The 22199-nt window shown below is 34.8% G+C and overlaps 1 protein-coding gene and 1 long non-coding RNA gene across 4 annotated transcripts in view; both read left to right on the forward strand.

The window, feature by feature from the left end:
* The window catches only part of LOC148969479 (uncharacterized), an 8621-nt gene extending 1209 nt beyond the window's left edge, over positions 1-7412 (forward strand). The window contains exons 2-3 of one of the 2 annotated variants that reach the window (XR_016149458.1): positions 2226-2320; positions 7351-7412. This is a non-coding gene — a long non-coding RNA (uncharacterized LOC148969479). The remainder of the gene's footprint in view (positions 1-2225; positions 2321-7350) is intronic. The other variant, XR_016149459.1, reaches the window with a different exon arrangement.
* Position 7413: 1 nt separating this feature from the next.
* Positions 7414-22199, forward strand: part of opn4xa (opsin 4xa) — a 35617-nt gene continuing 20831 nt past the window's right edge. For both annotated transcript variants that reach the window (XM_039675413.2, XM_039675419.2), the window contains exons 1-2: positions 7414-7507; positions 21009-21156. In XM_039675413.2, coding sequence (XP_039531347.2) covers positions 7447-7507; positions 21009-21156 — 209 coding nt within the window. In that variant the 5' untranslated portion in view covers positions 7414-7446. The remainder of the gene's footprint in view (positions 7508-21008; positions 21157-22199) is intronic.

Genomic DNA, 22199 nt, shown 5'->3' on the forward strand with positions numbered 1-22199 from the left:
CTCAAATGCAGTTTAGTGTGATATTGTTACTGTCCTCACAAGCTTCACTCGTCTAATAATCTGACCCGTGTGAGTAATCGGTAGAATATCCGCGGGATTCGTGCGTGGCGCTGAGATCTGTCTCTCATTAGCAGTCGAGCCCTGCTTCACACCACAGTCATGATAACATTCACTCATCCTTATGAGTCAATTCACTCATCCATACAGATTATTAGACCCATCAGCTTGACAACCAGACCCATAATTCCGCTTAAAGGGTTAGTTCACAACAGAACCGGAAGACAATGCTGAATAAAAGTCAAGAGTTTTTGTTATTATTTAAGGTCCCTTATTATGCCCCTTTTCACAAGATACAATAAGTCTCTGATGTCCCCAGAATGTGTATGCGAAGTTTCAGCTCAAAATACCCAACAAATCTTTTTTTTTACAGCATGTTTACACTATAAATCGTCATTTTTTGGGGCTCGCGTGCCCTTTAAATGCAAATAAGCTGCTGCTGCCGGCACAGGGGGCGGAGCTTCATTAGCTCGTGACGTGCTCAGTCTCTCAAAACAATTTCACCTCACGGAATGAGTATGACGATAATAACAGAAATTCTCAGTAACGGTGTTCATTTCGAGTCGGACAATAATGCCTACAGAGTCAGAGTGCTGTATAGAGATGGAACAGGTATAGTTTAGTAGTTTAATTACAGTTATTATAACGTGTTTGTCATCTGCTTGTAGACTATGTATCCATTATTTAATTATTAGCCTACAAGTCTGCTGTTTCGGACCAAGTCCGAATGATGATCAAACATATACTGATGAGTTTGATAAAGTTTGTTGTACATCACACAAAAGATGAAGCGTCAGTTTTACTTCAGAAAAGTAAACACAGTAAGTTATGTTGATATGAGGGAGCATTCCTGTGGGCGGACGTTAGTCAAAAACTGTTCTACTGACGTCATTAAAGAAGGAAGTAGAGGGATGTAGTCCAAACGGGCCGTTCGATGTAGGCTACTTCTGTTAAATAAAATATCTCGCTTGGCATAGAACTTTGAGGTTTATAATTTTACAGATATTATTTATATTACTCTAACAACAACATTACACACTAACTATAGTTTGAAACATGGGATCACGAAGAACGGGACCTTTAATGCTTTGCGTTATCAACCTACGCCTTTGTTATTGTAAGAGTTTAGCGACCCTTAGCGGCGAAAAAATACATATTGTAGCTGCATGAAGAATATTTGTAAAGGAAAACGAGTTTAAATATGTAAGTTTGATGATCAAAAGATATTGAATTGAATACAGTATTTTACACAGCTTGTCACAATGCATTTTGGGATTATCGTGAGGCCATAAAGTGCTGCCTAGCCTATGTAGGGAGATCACTCGGTTTTAGTGCACAGCCATTCCGGGTTGCCTCAAAATACAGTAAAATTGAGTTCATTACAACTAAAATGTCACTACAAACCAACAAATCAATGCATGTCCACATCTAATTGCACTTTCTAATTATAATTGTAAAGAGTTCTGAATATAAGTTATCTGGGTCTTTTAAAATGCTAATAAGTTAATAATATTTGCATGTTCTTTTTACACATGGAAACATGATTGTGAGTCTTGCATGTGTTTTTATGACATCTGCGTTTATTTTGTTGTTTATTTAATTCCTAAAATAGGTTTCTATTTGGCTTCAATATCAGGTTTCTCTCCAGCAGCGTTTGTTCTGTTCTTTGTATTTTCCTGAAACATATTTGGAGTAACTGTAGGCTTTGTTCTGTTCTGCTTCAAGTACTTTACAGTAATTAGTTCAGGATAAATAGGTATTTTGACTGTATTTCTAATGAGGCTTTGGGTAAAACGAGCTCAGCTTTAGCAAAGATAAACACAGATGGTTCGTCTGTAGTGCGGCGCGTTTAAGTGTTTTCAACTGCAGTTCACAATAGAAAGACTCAACACTGACCCATATATATATATATATATATATATATATATATATATATATATACACATACAGTCAAACCAAAAATTGTTTGTATATTGTATTTTGGTATTTTTTGCATTGCGGTGCTTTGCTTGTATTCTGCATGTTTTAGCAAATTATACATTGTGATAAGTAAACAATAATAAACATACATATGAAGTTATTAAACTATTTATAATGTAATAATACTGTAAGTAGCATGATAGTATTGGGGTTTTAATTTAATTGAGTTTATTTCTGTGAATCCACAGGACTCATACGCAAGTTTCCACAGTTCCAGAGTCTGTCAGTCAATGTGCAGGTATGATTGACATGTGGCCGTGACCCTGGGGTCAAGCTAATGTAGGTGAGTCATGTGCGTGCTGTGACCTCTGACCTCTTACTTCTGACCCCTGCAGGCTCAATGACTCAGGTTACGGTGATTCAGAGGAATAAAGTAGCATAGTAGTATTTTAGTTCATTGATTCAATTATTTTGCAAACATTACCATCTAGTGGCTGTGATTGGTATTGCAAATTCTTTTGCACTTGGTAAATATAGAAAATCATAAATGTGTCATCATATTAAAGTGATTTCTGAAGGATCATGTGACACTGAAGACTGGAGTAATGATGTTTAAAATTCAGGAATAAATTACACTTTACTGTATATTCACATAGAAAACAGTGGTTTAACATTATAAGAATATCTCACTATTTTTACTGTATTTTTTAACAAATAAATGTGAACCTAGTGAGCGTAAAAATCTATATGATAAAAAAGTTATAATTTAAAATGCACATACCATCAAAAATAGCATCTCTGTTTTAATGTTAATTTTGATGTATTGACTTTGATTTGCTGGTTTCGTGCCATTTTGCCCTAATTAAATTGAAAAATGTGTTCATTTAGAGGAATATTAAATCCCTGCATATGCAGGACATCATGTAATGGTTTTGGAAGTAATAGAAATGGGTGTCAGATAATTAAATGAGTTGACTATGAGCTAAAACACTGATCAAACCTCAAAGGTTTTAGGACATGCAGATGTCAGAATTTATATATTTTTTCACACATTATGTAAGTGTTTTCTGACACATGTTCATGTTGTGTGGCGTCTCGGGGTGATAGAGAGATGCTTGTCACATTCGTCTCCAGCCCGAAGCAAAACCTGCCAGAGGCCGTCGATCAGGCCTGTGAAAACACACACTCTCGTTGACACACACACACACACTCACTCACTGACAGCCCTTCTGAACCATTCGGTACATTAAGAAGTGTGTGTGATTGTTAGTGTAGATGTGAATGATGCCACAGGGATGACTGACCCGCTGGAAACATTTAAAGGTGTAGTTCACTTTTAAAAGAACTTTTGCTGATAATTTACTCGCCCCCATGTCATCCAAGATGTCCATGTCTTTCTTTCCTCAGTCGAAAAGAAATGAAGGTTTTTCATGAAAACATTCCAGGATTTTCTCCATATAATGGACTTCAATGGGGACCAAACGGTTCAAGGTCCAAAAGACAGTTTCAGTGCAAACTGTTCAAAGGGCTTTAAACGATTCCAGACGATGAATAAGGGTCTTATCTAGGACCCTTCGAGTCATGACTCGAAAAAAGATTCATTCATTTTGATGAACGAGTTCGAACAGGAGAGTCACGAACGCGCATCACAGAACAGAGCAAGGCGAGCATTTAAGCTTATAAAACTTAAACTTTGTTATTTATTTATTAAATGAGCGATCGTTTCGCTTGATAAGACCCTTATTCATCGTCTGGAATCGTTTAAAGCCCTTTGAACAGTTTGCACTGAAACTGTCTTTTGGACCTTGAACCGTTTGGACCCCATTGAAGTCCATTATATGGAGAAAATCCTGGAATGTTTTCATCAAAAACCTTAATTTCTTTTCGACTGAATAAAGAAAGACATGGACATCTTGGATGACACGGGGGCGAGTAAATTATCAGCAAAAGATTTTTAAAAAGTGAACTACTCCTTTAACCTGTCAACTGTCTGTGGCGCTTTTTTCCCAGTCACATATTTTAGTAATCAATTCGAAAAGTGAATCACTCAAAATTCATCTTCTAAAAGCCATTTTGAAGTTACAGTACTTTAAAGTCAGGAAGTTGCGCTCATATTTTCTTTCAGAGTGAAACTGCTTCTCAAACAAGAACAAATGTGGGCGGGGCTTGATTTTGTCTGTGATGATTGTGGTTTGCTATTGGTGGATCTCATGTGAGTGACAGGTGGTCCCGCCCACATCATCAGAGAAGAGATAAGATGTCGCTGCTTGATTAAAGATTATGAGACACATGATTTTAAAGTCCCTCTGTGGTGAAAATCCAGCGTTTAATGTTGTTCGTGTGTGTGTGTGGTGTTTTTAATCTGCTTTAACACACACCGTGTGTGCGTTGATAAGTGGACAGCATTGCTGAGTATTTCCTCTTCAAAGACAGTCTCAAATACACGCTTTGAAATCGCTGGTGTTTCTGACGTCACAAACCACCTTGTGACCAATCAGATCAACGTGTGATGCGGGGAGTGGAGGCGGGGCTCATTTGCATATTCATAGAACGGCGCATACTAAATGAGGCAAGGGTGTCGAGTTACATTCAAGATATTTTAAGGCACGGAGAAATTTTTCCAGCCCAGATTTAACGTGTATTGTTCAGTATAGCAGCCGAACGTCTGTCCAGTGTTGTGTGTGTGTGTGATGTTGAACGTGTGTGTGAGGCTGTGGGGTGTTTGGGATCCTGAAGGCCTTTTGCTACAGCTGTCAATGACAGATTGGTCAAGTTAATTAAAGCCATGCTGCTCATTACTGACTCGATCGATCTCCTGTGTTCACTTTCTCTGTGCTCTCACGGCATCTGCATCTCTCTGGTTATCTGAATGGAAATTTCTGCATTCAAACAAACGAATGAAGAGCAAGATGGCAGCGGTGAAGCCTGTATTTATTTTACACAAGTCTACCGTGTTTTCTGGCACTAGAGACTTGTTTTGCCGTGATTCGCCCTCAGGGAAGGACAAGTGTTACAATCGTACAATCAATGTGTGTTCAACTTAGTGCATCCTTGCTGTGTTTATTTCATTAAAACACAACTACACCCATTGAAGAGCGGCTATAATTCGTCGTCCATGACTCTACGGGTACTCGTGAGCGATCATTAATCAATGCAATCACACAACACGTTAGGTCAGATGCAGCATTCATCACTTACAGATTAATGCACTACAGCAACACACTGTTTCTCTTAACAACTCAGTGCTTTTCTATTGAATGCTCAGATGCAATTCCATTGAAATTGCACGCATGAGTGAACGTCAAATGACCATCTCTAGTGATTAGACATGATACGAGTGCCATATCACCATTTATGACTGAACATAACTTCTGATCAACCTCAGTTCATGCAAACTATACACTCTTAGAAGAAAAGGTTCTACATGGAAGCTTTAAACGTTCCGTCAGGCGCTTATAGAACCTTTCCCATCATGGGAAAATCTCTTCATGGACGTTTTTTTCAAAATTTAAATAACCTGTGTTAAACTTGAAAGCATTATGCTATGATTTAAGACATTTCTGTGGAAGCTTTTTTCCGTCACATAATAAAAATAAAAAAGGTAACTGCGATTTTTCATCTCACAATTCTGACTTTATATTACAATTATGACTTTTTATCTCGCAATTCTGACTTTATATTTTACAATTCTGACTTTATATTTTACAATTATGACTTTTTATTTTACAATTCTGACTTTTCATTTTACAATTCTGACTTATATTTTACAATTCTGACTTTATATTTTACAATTATGACTTTTTATCTCACAATTCTGACTTTATCTTACAATTCTGACTTTATATCTCACTATTCTGACTTTTTATTTTATAATTCTGACTTTTTATTTTACAATTCTGACTTTTCATTTTACGATTCTGACTTTTTATTTTACGATTCTGACTTTTTATTTTACAATTCTGACTTTTTATTTTACAATTCTGACTTTTTATTTTACAATTCTGACTTTTCATTTTACAATTCTGACTTTATTTTACAATTCTGACTTTTTATTTTACAATTCTGACTTTTCATTTTACAATTCTGACTTTTTATTTTACGATTCTGACTTTTTATTTTACAATTCTGACTTCATTTTACAATTTTGACTTTATATCTCACTATTCTGACTTTATTTTACAATTCTGACTTTTCAATTTTTTACAATTCTGACTTTTTATTTTACAATTCTGACTTTTTATTTTACGATTCTGACTTTTTATTTTACAATTCTGACTTTTCATTTTACAATTCTGACTTTATATCTCACTATTCTGACTTTTCATTTTTTTACAATTCTGACCTTTTATTTTACAATTCTGACTTTATATCTCACTATTCTGATTTTATTTTACAATTCTGACTTTTTATTTTACAATTCTGACTTTTTATTTTACAATTCTGACTTTTCATTTTACAATTCTGACTTTATATCTCACTATTCTGACTTTATATCTCACTATTCTGACTTTTCATTTTTTTACAATTCTGACCTTTTATTTTACAATTCTGACTTTATATCTCACTATTCTGATTTTATTTTACAATTCTGACTTTTAATTTTACAATTCTGACTTCTTTTTACAATTCTGACTTTTTATTTTACAATTCTGACTTTTTATTTTACAATTCTGACTTCATTTTACAATTCTGACTTTTTATTTTACAATTCTGACTTTTCATTTTACAATTCTGACTTTTTATTTTACAATTCTGACTTTTTATTTTACAATTCTGACTTCATTTTACAATTCTGACTTTATACTTTACAATTATGACTTTATATCTCACTATTCTGACTTTTTATTTTACAATTCGGACTTTTCATTTTACATTTCTGACTTTATATTTTACAATTCTGACTTTTTATCTCACAATTCTGACTTTTTATCTCACAATTCTGACTTTATATCTCATAATTCTGAATGTCTTACATTTGCGAGTTTAAATGTTCAGAATTGCGTGATATACAGTCGCAATTCCTGTTATTTAAATAAGAATTGTGAGATATAAACTAAGAAATAAATTGCAGTTGCGATTTTACATCCCGCAAAAACAAAAGTCGCAATGATATTTTAAAATGTTTTATGCTGTGGCGGAAACAGTCCTCCACACATTTCCCCTTATAGATCCTTTTTACCATTAATATTTTTTTGTTAATTGAGTCAAGAACACTAGAGTCTTATATAAAACTATAATTTTTTTTCTGTGAGTGAACATGTGAGTTTGTTTGTGTAAAACCTCTAGTGTTTGCTGTGCATGTGTGTGGGAAAAGAGCTTGTCTCTCCTCAATAAGACATTTGAGCAATAGTAAAGTGATTGTTCCCTTTGCAGTTTTTGTTGTCAGAGGGAGTCAGATGGAAAGGACCAGTGTGTCATCAGACACACACACACACACACACACACACACGGCTCACACACTCTCCTCTGATGTCTGAGCATCTCTGGATGTATGAGGCGATTAGAAACGACCACATCTTATTACTGAGAGGTTAGTTTGCATGTAGCACTTATTATTTTACTGTAATAAGTTTGATATATCACTGTTCTGTTGCTCGGATAATGCGATTGATTGGATCAATATGTTGATAGACTCTTAAAAATAAAGCTCCAAAAGTGATGTGAGCAATGATGAACAGGTCTTTTTTTTTTTTTTTTTAGTGTGAAGAACATTTTAATATTTTACCTTTTGTGGAATGAAAATATTCCTGGGATGTTAACTCTTTCCCTCTCTGTGTTTTTTTTTTTTTTTAAATGTCGTCAGTCAGTGGCAGCATTTTTTTTACCATTTTTCGCAAAAATGTGGTGAATCTGGGTGAGTTTCATAAAAAAGCAACATTTTGAACAAAAATTAGAGAAAATCATGTTTTTTCGAAGACTGTGACTGGATCAGATCCAGAGCGATGATCAAAACACAGATGGACTCGATCGAGTCCATCAACACCTCAAAGCTTCAGAGTCGTTCCCTCTTCACGATTCAACGTTTCATTTAGTAATATTAGGCAGTTTTGATTTATATGCTGTTTAATGTTTGATGATCGAGATAGCAATGCTTCTATAGCTCGTTTCTGCTGCTTCTTCGCCTGTGTTTTGATCAGGAGATGTAGTACTGCATAGCGCCCCCTACCGTACAACACGGAAAACATGGAAAGCCGGAAGACTCAATGGCAGGGAAAGAGTTAAAGGTCCTTCATGGAATCATCGATCCCAATAAAAAAATTTTTAAGAGTGTATGTTAATTGGATTGGATGTTTTCAGGTTACTCAAAACTAATGATAGTGTTTTAATATTAGAACTAAGTTTACAATCATATTTTTCCTATTTATATGAAATTTGGATTTATTTCAACAAGATAAAATGCATTGAGTTTTTGAAAAGGCTGAGACTGGTATTCGTGGAAAAATGTTCATTATTTGGCCCAGAATATGATGTGTTCGTACAACATCCACACAGAAAGCAAAAAGATTAAAGCTAAAAGTATCAAAATACGCCACAGATCTTTTAATATAGCATGTTCAAATTGTCACTTTTTGAGGGTGAGCAAAAACACACCGTTTTGTGTCGGTCCCTTTAAATGCAAATGAGCTGCTGCTCTCGGCACAGGGGGCGGAGCTTCAAGAGCTTGTGTGTGTGTGTGTGTTGAGTCACTGAAAATTGCACTTGTAGCCTTTTATGTTCAAACCGAAGTCAGACTCAAGAAGAAGTGGCAAAATGTAGAAGCAACATGACATTTCTGAAAGGTTAGTTGATGAATTTATATTGCTGATGTGGAGTTATGTTTTAGTCATTGATTAGCATATTCTGTCATGATCATTCCTGGAGGCGGGGTTTATAGAAATGTTAGGGTTGGTGATGTCACTAACCCGTGAAGAAGCTCGTGTAGTTCTACCAGCCGTTTGTTGTAGTCCTTAAAAACAATTTCTTTAAAAAAGCAAATCTCTCCCTTTGTTTTGAACTTTGAGCGTCGTAACTTTGCAGATGTTCTTTATGCTCAAACAACAACATTACACACTAACTACAATTAATCAACCACCCCTTTAATATTTAAATGTTTAAATATCAAGTTTTGTTTTTTAAGTGAGCAATACAGCTAAATTAAGACACAATTATGTATTTTTTTAACTTTAGCAGTCACTCCTCTCCCGTGTTCAATGTCAATCCGAGTTAAAGTGTAATCTCGCAGATTTTCAACCCGCTTTGTTTTATTACAATGTTGGTACTAGTATGTGTAAATTAGGGATGGGACGGTATGAAAATTTCATATCACGATTATAGTGTCCAAAATAATCGTGATTATCAATATTATCACGGTTTTGTTAAAAATGTATGAAAGTGCTCAAAAAGAACTGATGCTCACACTGAAAACATTTCAACAAGTTTTATAATTGAAAATCAACAAACAACAAATAAAACAAGCCTCTCTATGCAGTTTTTTAAGCAAGATTCTATTCTATGCCATTTGCTTCTTTATAATGCCCGTCGTCAATAGCAACGCATTATTCCATATCACAACGGACACGCGCTCTTGTTTCATTCAAATACAACTTGCCGTCTTGCGTCTGTGGTTTTTGATTGTATTGCAAAAATGAAATCAGAGTTGATTTATTGTTTACAGAGTTTGATAATATTGGTGTGATATGTCTCGTCTGGACGATTGTTTTACGAAATGAATTCATAAACAGGTAAGATTTAAAACATTAGCTAATCTCATTATCAATTCAATATGTCCCCGTAATTATGTGGTAAAAATAAAACCGGTTTAATACGTGATGCATCTATACTTTACTATCCCTTAAAATATCACTCTTAATAATAGTCTTGTTTGAAGTTGTTCGTCCGTCTTTGGCTCAAATCCACTCGCTACGAACTTTTCTTCGCGGAAGCTTCACGTCTGTTTCAAGTGAGTGACATAAAATGTTTCAACTCAAAACAACATTTTGTTTCCCAGGCATAGTTTTGGCATTGAGGTCAAAGCTAACTTGCCTTGCGTTCGGGTGATGACCGCACAAGACGACTCGGCAGATTTGAAGTGTTTCTATTGCAGTGACTTTTTGTTCGGCAGACAGGGTGACCATCCTCGATCAAGTTTCCCTCAGGACTTTTGTATGACCACACCTCAGATTTGGTCCTCTCCTGAGCACGGTCACTGCCTTCCACCATTCCTTCTCGAATAGTAATTTAAAAAAATATTGCGTGCTGCGCGCCTGCGTCAGACTGGCCGACAGGATTCAGTGAGTTATTAAAATCGCGATAATCAAACACGGTTTTAATGATAATTAAATTTTAAACGATAATACTAACCGTCAGTGCATTTTATCACGGTTTATCGTGAAACCGGTTATCGTCCCATCCCTAGTGTAAATTAACCATGTTAGCCAGGTTTACTTAGAAGTATTTCCTACCTGAGCTACTGGGTATTTGACCAGCTGAGCGTATCTATAGCAGACTGGTGGGAGTGGCCCTGGACGGCAACATTCCTAGTGCATTATGGGAGTTGAAGTTTTCCTACCTATTTGTCAAAAGGGCCTTTTTTTTCTCCGCTTTCTCTACAGATTTCAAAAAAAGTTTTACCTTTCTACAGTATAGGCAGCCAAGTTTTATTGAAAGTCGATTTTGCGTTGAAGAAACCAATTGATTTTTTAATTTTTTTTTTTCTGTTGCATAATAGAGCTGCCCATTGAGAGTGCTTAGAAGTTGATTGGGATGAAATGTAGATTTAATTACATGATCAAATCCCAAACTGGCATAATTTAGTGGAGACACTAGATATCATATCAACTGATATTGTCTACATGTTGAACACACAGTGGTGTGGTTTAGTTGTTTGGTGCTGTTATTCTTTAGAGATTTATTCAAATGGTCTGATTAATTCAAGGTAAAGAGCCTGTGATGTTTTATCATTTCCTCATGCTCTCGGGCACACATCGCTTTGCTACTGCTACTAGTTGGTTAAAATGAAGCCGTAGGAAGGGTGTTCGACTCTGAAGCGTGATCCGATTGGTGTCGGTAAGCTTTTATCTGTGCAGGCGTTTGTCCCTAAGGAGTCTCTTCACACATGGATGCCTATTTTAAAAGCTTGAAGCTCCCAACATCGCTGTCCTGTTTTGTCCTGGCCCGGCGAGAGTTTACCGATGGGACTCCTTCATGACCCTTATATGTGCTAAAAGACTTTGAGCTCTACTCAGATTTTCTAGGAATTTTAGTTGTACACTAAAGTTCTTCCACAAATAAATTATTCAGTTTTTCTGGTAACACTTTAGGATATGGTCTCATTTGTTAACGTTAGTTAAAGAGTCTTGATGTTGTTTCCAGGCTCTACTAGAACAGGTTTTCTTGAATGTTGATTATTCTCCTCATATTCTCCATTGTTGCGGCTCCTCTCTTCCCAGTCTGTCAGTAACGCTCTGTTTACTTCCTGTCTCCATGAAGCCCCTCCTTCTGAAAACCACACTGTGCTCTGATTGGTCAGCTGGAGCAGTGTGTTGTGATTGGTTGAGCGCTTTGAGTGTGTTTGGGAAATTAATTATTTGCATATTAATTAATTAAATGAGGAATATTGTGACGTGTTCGTTCGTGGAAGAAACTCAAGACTACAATGGAGGCGTTTCAGGAGTTCAGAAACACTGACACTGATATAGATAGAGCTTTTTCAGCAACATTACACACTAAAGAGAGATGGAAAGAAGCATAATAGGTCCTCTCTAAACTAATATGACTAACAATGAGCAATTTATCAATACAGCATATATAAATATTAACCTTTGTAAATGTTACATAATAAATTTATGCATGTTAATTCACAATGCAACTTTTAATATTAAATAAAAAAACTTTAGTAAATGGTAAAATTAATGTGCCTCTGTTTTTTTCTCGAATTTTAACTTTCACGCAGCTGGTTGTGAATGTAAACGTTCTGCAAAGTTGTAAAGTCGAAAGTGCACGATAAATAAAGTTTTTGTCTCCCAAAAGAAATAATCGACTCTGAGCCAACTAAACTAGTTGTTTGTAATTCGAATCTGCGTTACGGTTCTGCATCACTAGATTTCACATTTGCATATAAAGCCCATCTACGTTGTACGTTGTCTGTCAGCAAACTTGACCGGCACTTTAATGACGACTGCATCTCAAATCTCAGAGTTCGATTCGTGAGATTCGCTAAACTCTTGCTCTTGAAAGATGGGTCAGTACCTAGTTTATCTGGACTAGCTCCTCAGAATCACAACCTGTTAGTATGAATAATTACTGATGTATATATTTTCCATCGGCTGTTCAAAATATGTAGTTTTGTGTAAGTTTCCGGCAAAGTCGTGTAATTACTGTCCTACTGATTGACCAATCACAACAGACTGGGTCATCTGACCAATCAGAGCAGAGTATCTCCTGGAAAGGAGGGATTTAGAGAGATTGATTCATCAGAGGATGATGTTTGAGATTCATTGAAAAATGAAATTATTATTATTATTATTATTATTATTTGTGTTTGATGCATGTAAACCTGAGACTCCAGAACTACATTAGGAGCCTTTAAAACAGCAGAATAGGGACACTTTAACATTAACTAAGATTAATAAATGCTGTATTGTTCATTGTTAAACTTTATAGAAAAGTGTGGCCGTGTTTCCATGCGATGTTGCTGTGTCTTCTGGATGTTTTAGTTTGAGCTCGAGAACTTCTCTGTAACATCCCAGTGTGTGTCAGACCGTATCATTTCTTGCATAATACAGCGAGCTCTCATGAAGTGTTGTGCAGCTTTCCGAAATAAGAGGTTTTTGGTGGGATTTGCATATGCGTTCTGTATATATATACAGTATATAAAGTCAAACCAAAAAATATTCAGACACCAGATATCATTTGTGATATTTTTTTCACTAGTGTGATCAGGACACTATAGTTCATTTATGCAAAACAAAGTAACATATGTGACATATTCTACCCAAATATTCTTCATACAGTGCAACAGTGATAATGTGGGACCAAATATGATTTGTGTTTTCTGTAATTGCTAATGCTCTTTTTCCACACACACTGAACAACATGAAGCATTGCTTGGTCACTGGTTGAGCTAAACTGGTATTATCTAATTGTGGAGTTCAATTGAACAGCTGACAGATATTCAACATAATTCATGTGTGAGAGTCCAACAGTCGAATATCCACTGAGTTCTGCTCATGTTCATCACCATTATCTAAACTATAATGTGAGAAATGTTGAAGGCTTCTGAATAAGTTTTGGTTTGAGTGTGTATAATATATCCTCCACTGACATCTGCATTAAACATGCTCACAATGTCTTCTTATCAGTCTGGGTGAACAAACTGTGGGCAATTGAAAGTGACAGTAGTGTATAGAAAATCAATGTAGCGTATGCATCAGCCTGCAGTGGAGTCGATGTGTGTGTGTGTGTGTGTGTCTGACTCAGTGTGTTGAATGATGCTGACTGTAAGTGTACAGTAGTAACTGAAGCTCGTCACTGTTGGATTAGAGCAGAGCCGGAGCCGCTCACATTTAAACCCAGCCGTAAGTACACTGATAAACACACACACACACACACACACCACTGCGCTCATGTCAACAGATTTCCCTGCAAACGCCACCGGCTCACACACACAGACGCAGAAGGGCAGGTAAACGCTTCACATTCATACGTTCTGTAGATTTAATTTAACATTTTATTTGTTCATTATAGATGTACTGTACAAATGTCATGATTTGTCATAATTTTGAACAATTTGAGTTGAAAATGTCGTCAGAAACTTATTGAGTGATTACATGTCTGTGTTTGTTCACTTTACAGTTATTCTGTTTAATAAGGAGCTTTAATTTATGTAGATAATATTTTTATTCACCTTTTTCAAGTATTAAAACATCATTTTGGTAACCAAAAAAATCACTTTATATTAGATTTAAAGTACATAAATAGATTTTAGTCATCCTTTTGAACCTTTTTAATTCAGTCGGTCAGAAATTAAATCATTGTGATCTTATGATTATTTTCTGTCTGCTGTCTATTGAACTTGGAATACATTTAGTAGATTTTATTTTAAAGAAAATATTTAGGCTGCCAAATACCACTTTATACACTCTAAAAAATGCTGGGTTGTTTTAACCCAATTTTGGGTCAAATATGGACAGAACCAGCCATTGGGTTACATTTTTAAATTACATTTTAAACCCAATGTTTTTGAGTTTGTCCATGTTTGACCCAAAATTGGGTTAAAATAACCCAGTATTTTTTAGAGTGCATTATATATACAGTACAGGCATTTAGTCATCATTTTGAGCAATTATAATTTGTGATCTTGTTGTGATTATTTAACTGTATTTGTTCACCTCGACATATATTCTTTTGAATTAATAATTTTTTATTCTATTTTATTATCAATATTTTATGTTAAAACATCTCTCTCTCTCTCCCTCTATATATATTTACACTTAAACCTAATTACTTTAAGTAAACTGACATAAAATCAAATATAAAACAGACACAAATAAACTTAGTTTATTTGAGATATTTGCCACATTTTGATTTAGTTGAACTTGGTGTATTAAAATAACTAAATTTTTTTTAAAAAAGTATAAAATTAAAAAATAAATATAAAAATGACAAAAAATCACTTAAACTTGAACTGAAATGAAAATGGAAAATCTAGTTCAAAATATTATTAAAACTATAATAGTATCTCAACAAAACTAAAATAACACAAAAATTAGGCTCTAAGAACATTTTGCTAACGTTCACATTAAGTTATGAAAAGGTTATTTCTGACTGATCCTGAAGGTTTAACAAATCCAGTTTTTAAAATATTTTGTATGTAAACATTATAGACGTTAAGGAAATGTTTCAGAGTGTTCTGAAACAAGTAATAACGTTTGAAAAACATATGAGAAAATAAAATTACATGAACAATAAAAGTCATATTTTTGACATAACATTTTTTCAACATTTTTTTTTACTGGAATAACGTTTCATAACCTCAAGAGAACCCTGAGAAATGGCTTGTTCACTAGGAAAATACCACTTTAATATTAGATATAAAATACAAAAATAGCCATTTTAGTTATCCTTTTGAGCATTTTTAATTGAATCATAAATTAAATCATTGTGGCCTGATTATTTTCTGTCTGTGTTTGTTTGTTGTGGCGACGCCGGTCTGTTGTTGTTCCAGTCTGCGTGAGGCCTTCGGCTTACATAAGTCTAGACTCGAGAGATGGAAAAAAATGTATATTCATCTCCCAGGTTCAGATCTTCAATCCATTTGGATATTTTGAGTTTAAGATCAACCCGTTTCTGTCCCAAAACGTCCCATACTGAGAGCGTTGAGTGCTTACTGATGTCTGGTTTGACGCTTAACTTGTATTTCATAATTGCATTAAATGAAGTGTGTGAATCTGCACTCAGTCGCTCAGCTTTTTCTAAACTCTTGACTCTTGGCACTTGTTTTGCATGTAATTCTTGAAGTGCGACTTAAAGTGTTCACTGTCATCTTTCTGTGAATGTGCGGTTTGAAGAAGCTTGAGCCTTGAACTTCAATGTTTTTTGATCACATTAACATTAAATAAATAAATAAAAATAAATCCTCTTATGGCACCTACACAGATGGGTCATTTAATCACTCTCTCGCAAGGTTTAATTACTTCCTTTAATCGTAAGGGTCACTGTCTGTGCCCAATTTAAATCATTACAATTATCAAGCGTTCCTGCACAACACATTTAATGGCAGGTCGTTTTCATCAATGGGGTTTTGGTGTTAGCATGTTGCTAAGCTAATGCTCAGATCACAGCATGCATCTCAGCTTCGCTCAGTTCTGATTTGTGTGTGTGTGATGAGATGACGCAGAGACGTCCACCTGAGCGCTGGGTTTTTCCGAGGACATGTTCTCTACACCTTCAGACAGGAGCCGTTAGCGGGAGCTAATCGATACTCAGAGCCGCGGGACGCTTTATCAGCCACTCGAAGGCCTTCAGTTCATATAGCGAAAGTTAGAAATGTTCAATATCTTCAAACACTGCAGGACGCCGGCGTTAAAAGAGCCAAACATGTCTCTGTGTAAGCTCTTGTTTTTAAAACTTACCCGGATAGCACACACATCTATTTGATGTGTGTGTTCCCAGATAGCAAACTGACATTGAATCAACGTGGAAACGACGTCTCTCATGACATTGAAACAACGTTGATTTTGCTCATCGAATTAACGTTGAACCAACGTCAGACGCGGCATTCTTCAAAGCTAAATGAAAATCGAAAATTGGTTTGCTTTCATAACGTTGAAACAACGCGTTGATTTCAAGTTGATTTTCCGTTAGTTTTGAAAGAATGACGCGTCTGACGTTGGTTCAACGTTAATTCGATGAGCAAAACAATGTCAGATCAACGTTGTTTCGATGTCATATTTCCACGTTGATTCAATGTCAGTTTGCTATCTGGGTTTACATCTGGAAGACTTATTTTTAAGAGTGTTTGCTCATCTGCAAGACATCTATAGGACGTTTCCTGTCAGATGTCAAATAGACGTTTAAAAGATGCATTCTAAATCATTACATCTTAAAGACATCTTCTAAACGTCTATTTGGCATCTGACAGGAAACGTCCTATAGATGTCTTGCAGATGAGCAAACACTCTGAAAAATACGTCAAATAGACGTCAAATAGACGTCAAATAGACGTCTCTGTGATTTACGGGAAAGACGGCTGTTTTCCTGAATATCAGCATGTTTTGAAATGTGGAAATGTCAATAAACTAGAGAATGTCCGACTTACCCCAGCTTTGAGAATCAACTTAAATAATGGCTCAAGACACATCAAAATTGTGACCATTAACTAAAATATACTTTTTTTTTTTTCTAATCGAGGTATATGGATAAGGTCACTGTAGGATTGTTTAAGTATTTGTATGTTTACCAAACCAGATTGTAATTTTAGTATTTTAGCATAATTGCAATATACTTGAAGTACATAGAATAGAGAGCCTAAGTCCCTCCCCTTCCGGTCGACCACCATGGGATTATTTATTTCGGAAAAATATTGAATGGCAGTCAATGGCGAGAGACAACAAATATTTTGATCTCGTTTGAATTGTGCCCTGAATTACACATATGATGTTTGCCAATTTAAAAGATACATTTTAAAGTAAAGAAAGTCGCAGTTTGATGTAAAACCGTTGAGGTGTAAGACTGTGAAAATACGTAATTACAAAGACTACAAACCCCAAAGGCACACATTTTCTCTCAATGAATGAAGCTAACTTTACTGAGGCTAACGTCTGTCATTGTTTCTACAGTCGTACGTTATAATCGTAACGTTACGCCGTCCTACCTGAATGTTTTGTACCAGACTGCACACACACGAGCAGCGGATCTCACTCGATGTTTCGCTTCCTGGGAGATGTAGTTCACAGAGCGATTTTCACATAAAACTAAATGTTACTCTTCTGTTGTATGACAAACTGCGACGTTTTTGACTTTCAGAATTATCTTTTAAATTGACAAACATCATATGTGTAATTGAGGGCACAGTTCAGACGGAATAAAAAGATAAGTTGTCTCTCGCCATTGACTACCATTCATATTTTTTCCGAAATACTTAGGCTCTCTATAGCACTTTATTGTATATGTATATGTGTAATCTGTCTGAAAACAGTGGTGTGTCTTGTAATATGTTATTTGAATATTATGGTGTTCTTTAAACAGTGTAGTATCTTTCTTAAATTTAAATGTTAGACCTGTTATTTGTTATTGTGATGCCGATGGAAAGTAGCCCTGGGGCTAATTCTGGCATATTTACATTGCTGAAAAGCTAAGATGTTCATTAATATGCATTGTCCCTTTTAAATAAATCAAAAAATAAACAAGTTAATATTAGGTGACTTACATTTTAGACTCTGTTTTGCTTAATTTTCCATTTTCCATGAAAATCCATTGCTGGTTTTCGAGCAACACTGATGTGAATCTGTGTTTGTGAATGAATCAGTCTGATCAATGCCTCAAAGAAGGGCATCTTATTTTGAGTAAGACAGCTAAAAAAGTTGTCTTATATAGTATGAATGTAATCTGTAACGCAGCCATTCACTTGCTTTGTCCCTGAATGAATCAGCGGTTTTGAACGAATCATTTGACTGAATGATTCAATGACTCACTCGTTAAGACAACTGAATCGCCATCTATTGCTGTGAAATTTAAAAGAAAAAAAAAACAGAAATAGTATTTTCTTATTAAACGTACTGCAGTAATCTTAGTTTTTTTACTTTAAAGATTTGTCCTGAGAAAGTTTCGTAACTTTCACCTTAAAGTCATCATGAAACGGAAGTTGCGTTCTCAAGTCTGGAAGTTGCGCTTGTCTTGTTCTGTATCTCTGAATGAATGATTCAATGACTCACTCGTTAAGACAACTGATTCGACACCTATTGCTGTGAAATTTTAAAGACAAAAACCCCCAGAAATAGTATTTTCTTATAAAACGTTCTGCAGTAATCTTTGTTTTCTTAAACATACTTTAAAGATTACAATGTCCTGAGAAAGTTTCGTAACTTTCACATTAAAGTCGTCATGAAACGGAAGTTGCGTTCTCAAGTCTGGAAGTTGCGCTAGTCTTTTCGTCTCTATTGTTCTGAATATCCGAGTGAAACGCATCTCAAACAAGAACAAATGTGGGCGGGGCTTGATTGTGTCTGTGAGGAATTGATTGGATGGTGGTGGTTTGCTATTGGCTGATCTCATGTGAGTGACAGGTGGCCCCGCCCACATCATCAGAGAAGAGAAGAGAGGAACTGATTCTCATTCAACATTACAACGATGTGCACCGATAAATCATTTCTATTAAACACTGCAGTATTGTGTTGTTGAACCTTCATCCTAAGCTAAATCATTCAACATGTGATTCAAAAGCAATGCTGTTTGCTATGATTTTAAAATAAGTCATTTTTTTCCAGCATGTGTTATTGCTTTGTCCATATTTCTTGCGCTCGAGGCGAACTCTGTTTGGCGTCGCAGAACAGGAAGGTCAAGAGCACAAACAGAGCATGTTCTTATTTCCCTTAAGCCTCTTGCATCACATGCACCACAGTTCTTGGACTCTTGTGCAACAGATAAGAGCTCAAAACAAAAAACACTGGTATAGACACACTAAACCGAGCTTTTGCATCGGCTAAGGTGTGTTTTTCACATCCTATGTGAAGAGGTTCTCCTGGAGAACGTGTCAGAACGTACACTACCAGTCTAAAGTTTGGGATCGGTAAGAGTTTTAATGTTTTTAAAAGTGTCGTCTGTTCACCAAGTCTGAGTTTATTTCGTTAAAAAAGTAATATTATTCTAATGTGAGTATTTAGTAGTGTAATTTATTCCTGAATGTTCAGCATCATTACTCCAGTCTTCAGTGTCACATGATCCTTCAGAAATCACTCTAATATGAGGATCTGATGATCAAGACACATTTATGATTATTATCAGTGTTGAAAACTGTTTTTTTAACCCCTTAGCTGTCACCCCCCTTTTTGAGAATGGGGGTTAAAATGCACTGTTCAAACTTTAAATGGTTGTAATTTAAGAATGCTTTGGAATATACCCAAGTTTGGTCTTGTTTTAAAGAAAACACTCAGCAGAATATTGCTGAAGTGAAAACACTTCAAAAAATGAAAGTATGAAAACGTTATGGAAGTTTAAATTGACAGTAAATCAAATATACTGTACTATATATTTTTTATTATATATAAAATATATATTTTACAAATATTTTTTTACTCTAAAATTACTATAAATCAAAGCCATAAATCTTTTGTTCCAAATTTGAAGTTGATATCACAAAAATTGAAGTTCCCATGAGGTTTTGTTTAGGCGTAGTACCAAAAATAGCCACCGGGTGCCATTGAATTCCATTGAATTTAATTTTATACATTCTGCCTTAACAAATTAATACATTTCTGTCCAAATATCGATTCTGTCACAAAATGTGGAACCTTGAGACTCAGACCTTTCTGACAATATGTGTTTTGTCAAGATTAGAAAAGGTTTTGATCATAAATTATGAAATATAATGATGCCCAAAAGGGGAGGAGCATGATAAAATAAGTACCGTTTCTATGGTAACGCAACGTTCAATTATAAAACGGTTTTCACACGATGAATTCTGAGTTTATAAGCTTTCAAATGATACCTAATTTATGATAACTACTAAAATATGTGATATAATAAAAATGGCGATAAAAAATAATATAATATTTTAGAGGATAATAAATATAAATATTATCATTTTTAGAGGATAATATTGTACTATAATTTTTTTTTATTGAAAAATACTAGATTATATGTTTTATTATGAACTTTTAGCATAAAAACAGAAGTTTCAATGATTAAAAGTGGGTGCATCGACTTTTTGTGACAAAGGTCAAAACTCCTGTTATGATGCAGATTTTTTGAGGTGCACTCTTGTCATAAATTCATCAATTACTCTTCCTACATAATTTGTAACACAAAACAGGGGTAGAATATCTATTTAGAAGTCCTAGACCTTTCCAACGATATATAATTTGACATAATTAGATTAGGATTTGATAATAAAATAATAATTCTTACTGACCCCAAACTTTTGAACGGTGGTGTTTAATGTTACTTAAAACTTTCTATTTTAGATCAATTCTGTTCTTTTGAACTTTTTATTCATCAAAGAATCCTGAAATAAAAACGTAAATAACGGTTTTCAACACTGATAATAATCATAAATGTTTATTGAGCATCAGATCCTCATATTAGAGTGATTTCTGAAGGATCATGTGACTCTGAAGACTGGAGTAATGATGCTGAACATTCAGGAATAAATTACACTTATAGGATTTAAATTATAATAATATTTCACAATTTGATCAGATGAATGCAGTCTTGGTGCGCAGAAGAGACTTTTAATCTCACACACCCAAAGCCTGAAGTGTCCTTCATAAACTCTCAGAGATGTTGGTGAGGTTTGCTGGAGTAACGTGTGTGTGTGTGTGTGTGTGTCGTCACAGGAATGGAGGAGCCGGTGAACATGGATCGTGGTTTCTTCAGGAAAGTGGACGTTCCCGATCATGCACACTATATAGTGGCCTTCTTCGTGGCGATCATCGGGGCGGTGGGAGTGATCGGGAACCTGCTGGTCATGTACGCCTTCTTCTGGTACGCCGTCGCTCTCATTCTATACGCAATTATAAATATTCAGCTTTAAGATGGATTTATTCGGTAACACTTTCCAATAAGGTTCATTAGTAACTAATATAGACTAATAATGAGCAATATTTGTTTCAGTATTTTTGTTAATGTTAGTACTACGATTAATAAAGTGCAGTTTATGTTTAGTTCATGTTAACTAAGGTAGTTAACTAATGTTAACTAATGAACCATTGTAAAGAGTTGCCAAACTAACTTTTTTAACAAGTTCCCAGAGTTTGCTCTTTTATAGCTTAGGAAACTAATGAGTTTTTAATTATGTCATTGAAGTATTAACCTGGCCTCAGATTTTTCTCCTTAAAATGTCACAGAGGTGAAACTCTTATTATTGTAAAAAAAAAAAAAAAATGTATTGTATTATTGTATATTTATTGTCTTATTTATTGTAAAAAATTACAAAATCATACAAAAGTTCATTTATTTCAGTAATTCAACTTAAATGTGAAACTAATATATTATATAGACTCATTACATGCAAAGTGAGATATTTCCCATTATTGCGAGTTATGAATGCACTCAGAAATACAATTAATATTCAGTAATATTACCTGTTCAACTCTATCAGATGAGGACTGAATTGAGCTAAATAATGAAATTAACTCTGCCACAATTTACTCTCTTGGACTGAGTTAAATCTTCATTGAACCGGGGTTAATATCGTAAACGGAAACTGCTTAAATCATTTAAGTTCACTGACATAAAGCTGGAATAAAATATAAATATTAAATTGAACTAGAAAAATTGAAATGTTGCCATGGCAATAAACTGATATAAGTTGAAGTTGAAGCACTAAAATGATTAACTGGAAATAAAAACTAAATATTAAAAAGAAAAACATAAAATAATGGAATAACTTTAATATAAAACTAGAATTAACATGAAAATTAGAAATCTAAAAATAAAGCTAATTCAAAATATTAATAACTATAATAATGAGCTGAATAACAACACTATTGTCTTTTGTAGAGCTGCTTATTGCTGATTTTTTTTCG

The sequence above is a fragment of the Pimephales promelas genome, chromosome 23 (genome assembly GCF_988280905.1).
Source record: "Pimephales promelas chromosome 23, fPimPro1.hap1.1, whole genome shotgun sequence".
Classification (NCBI taxonomy): domain Eukaryota; kingdom Metazoa; phylum Chordata; class Actinopteri; order Cypriniformes; family Leuciscidae; genus Pimephales; species Pimephales promelas.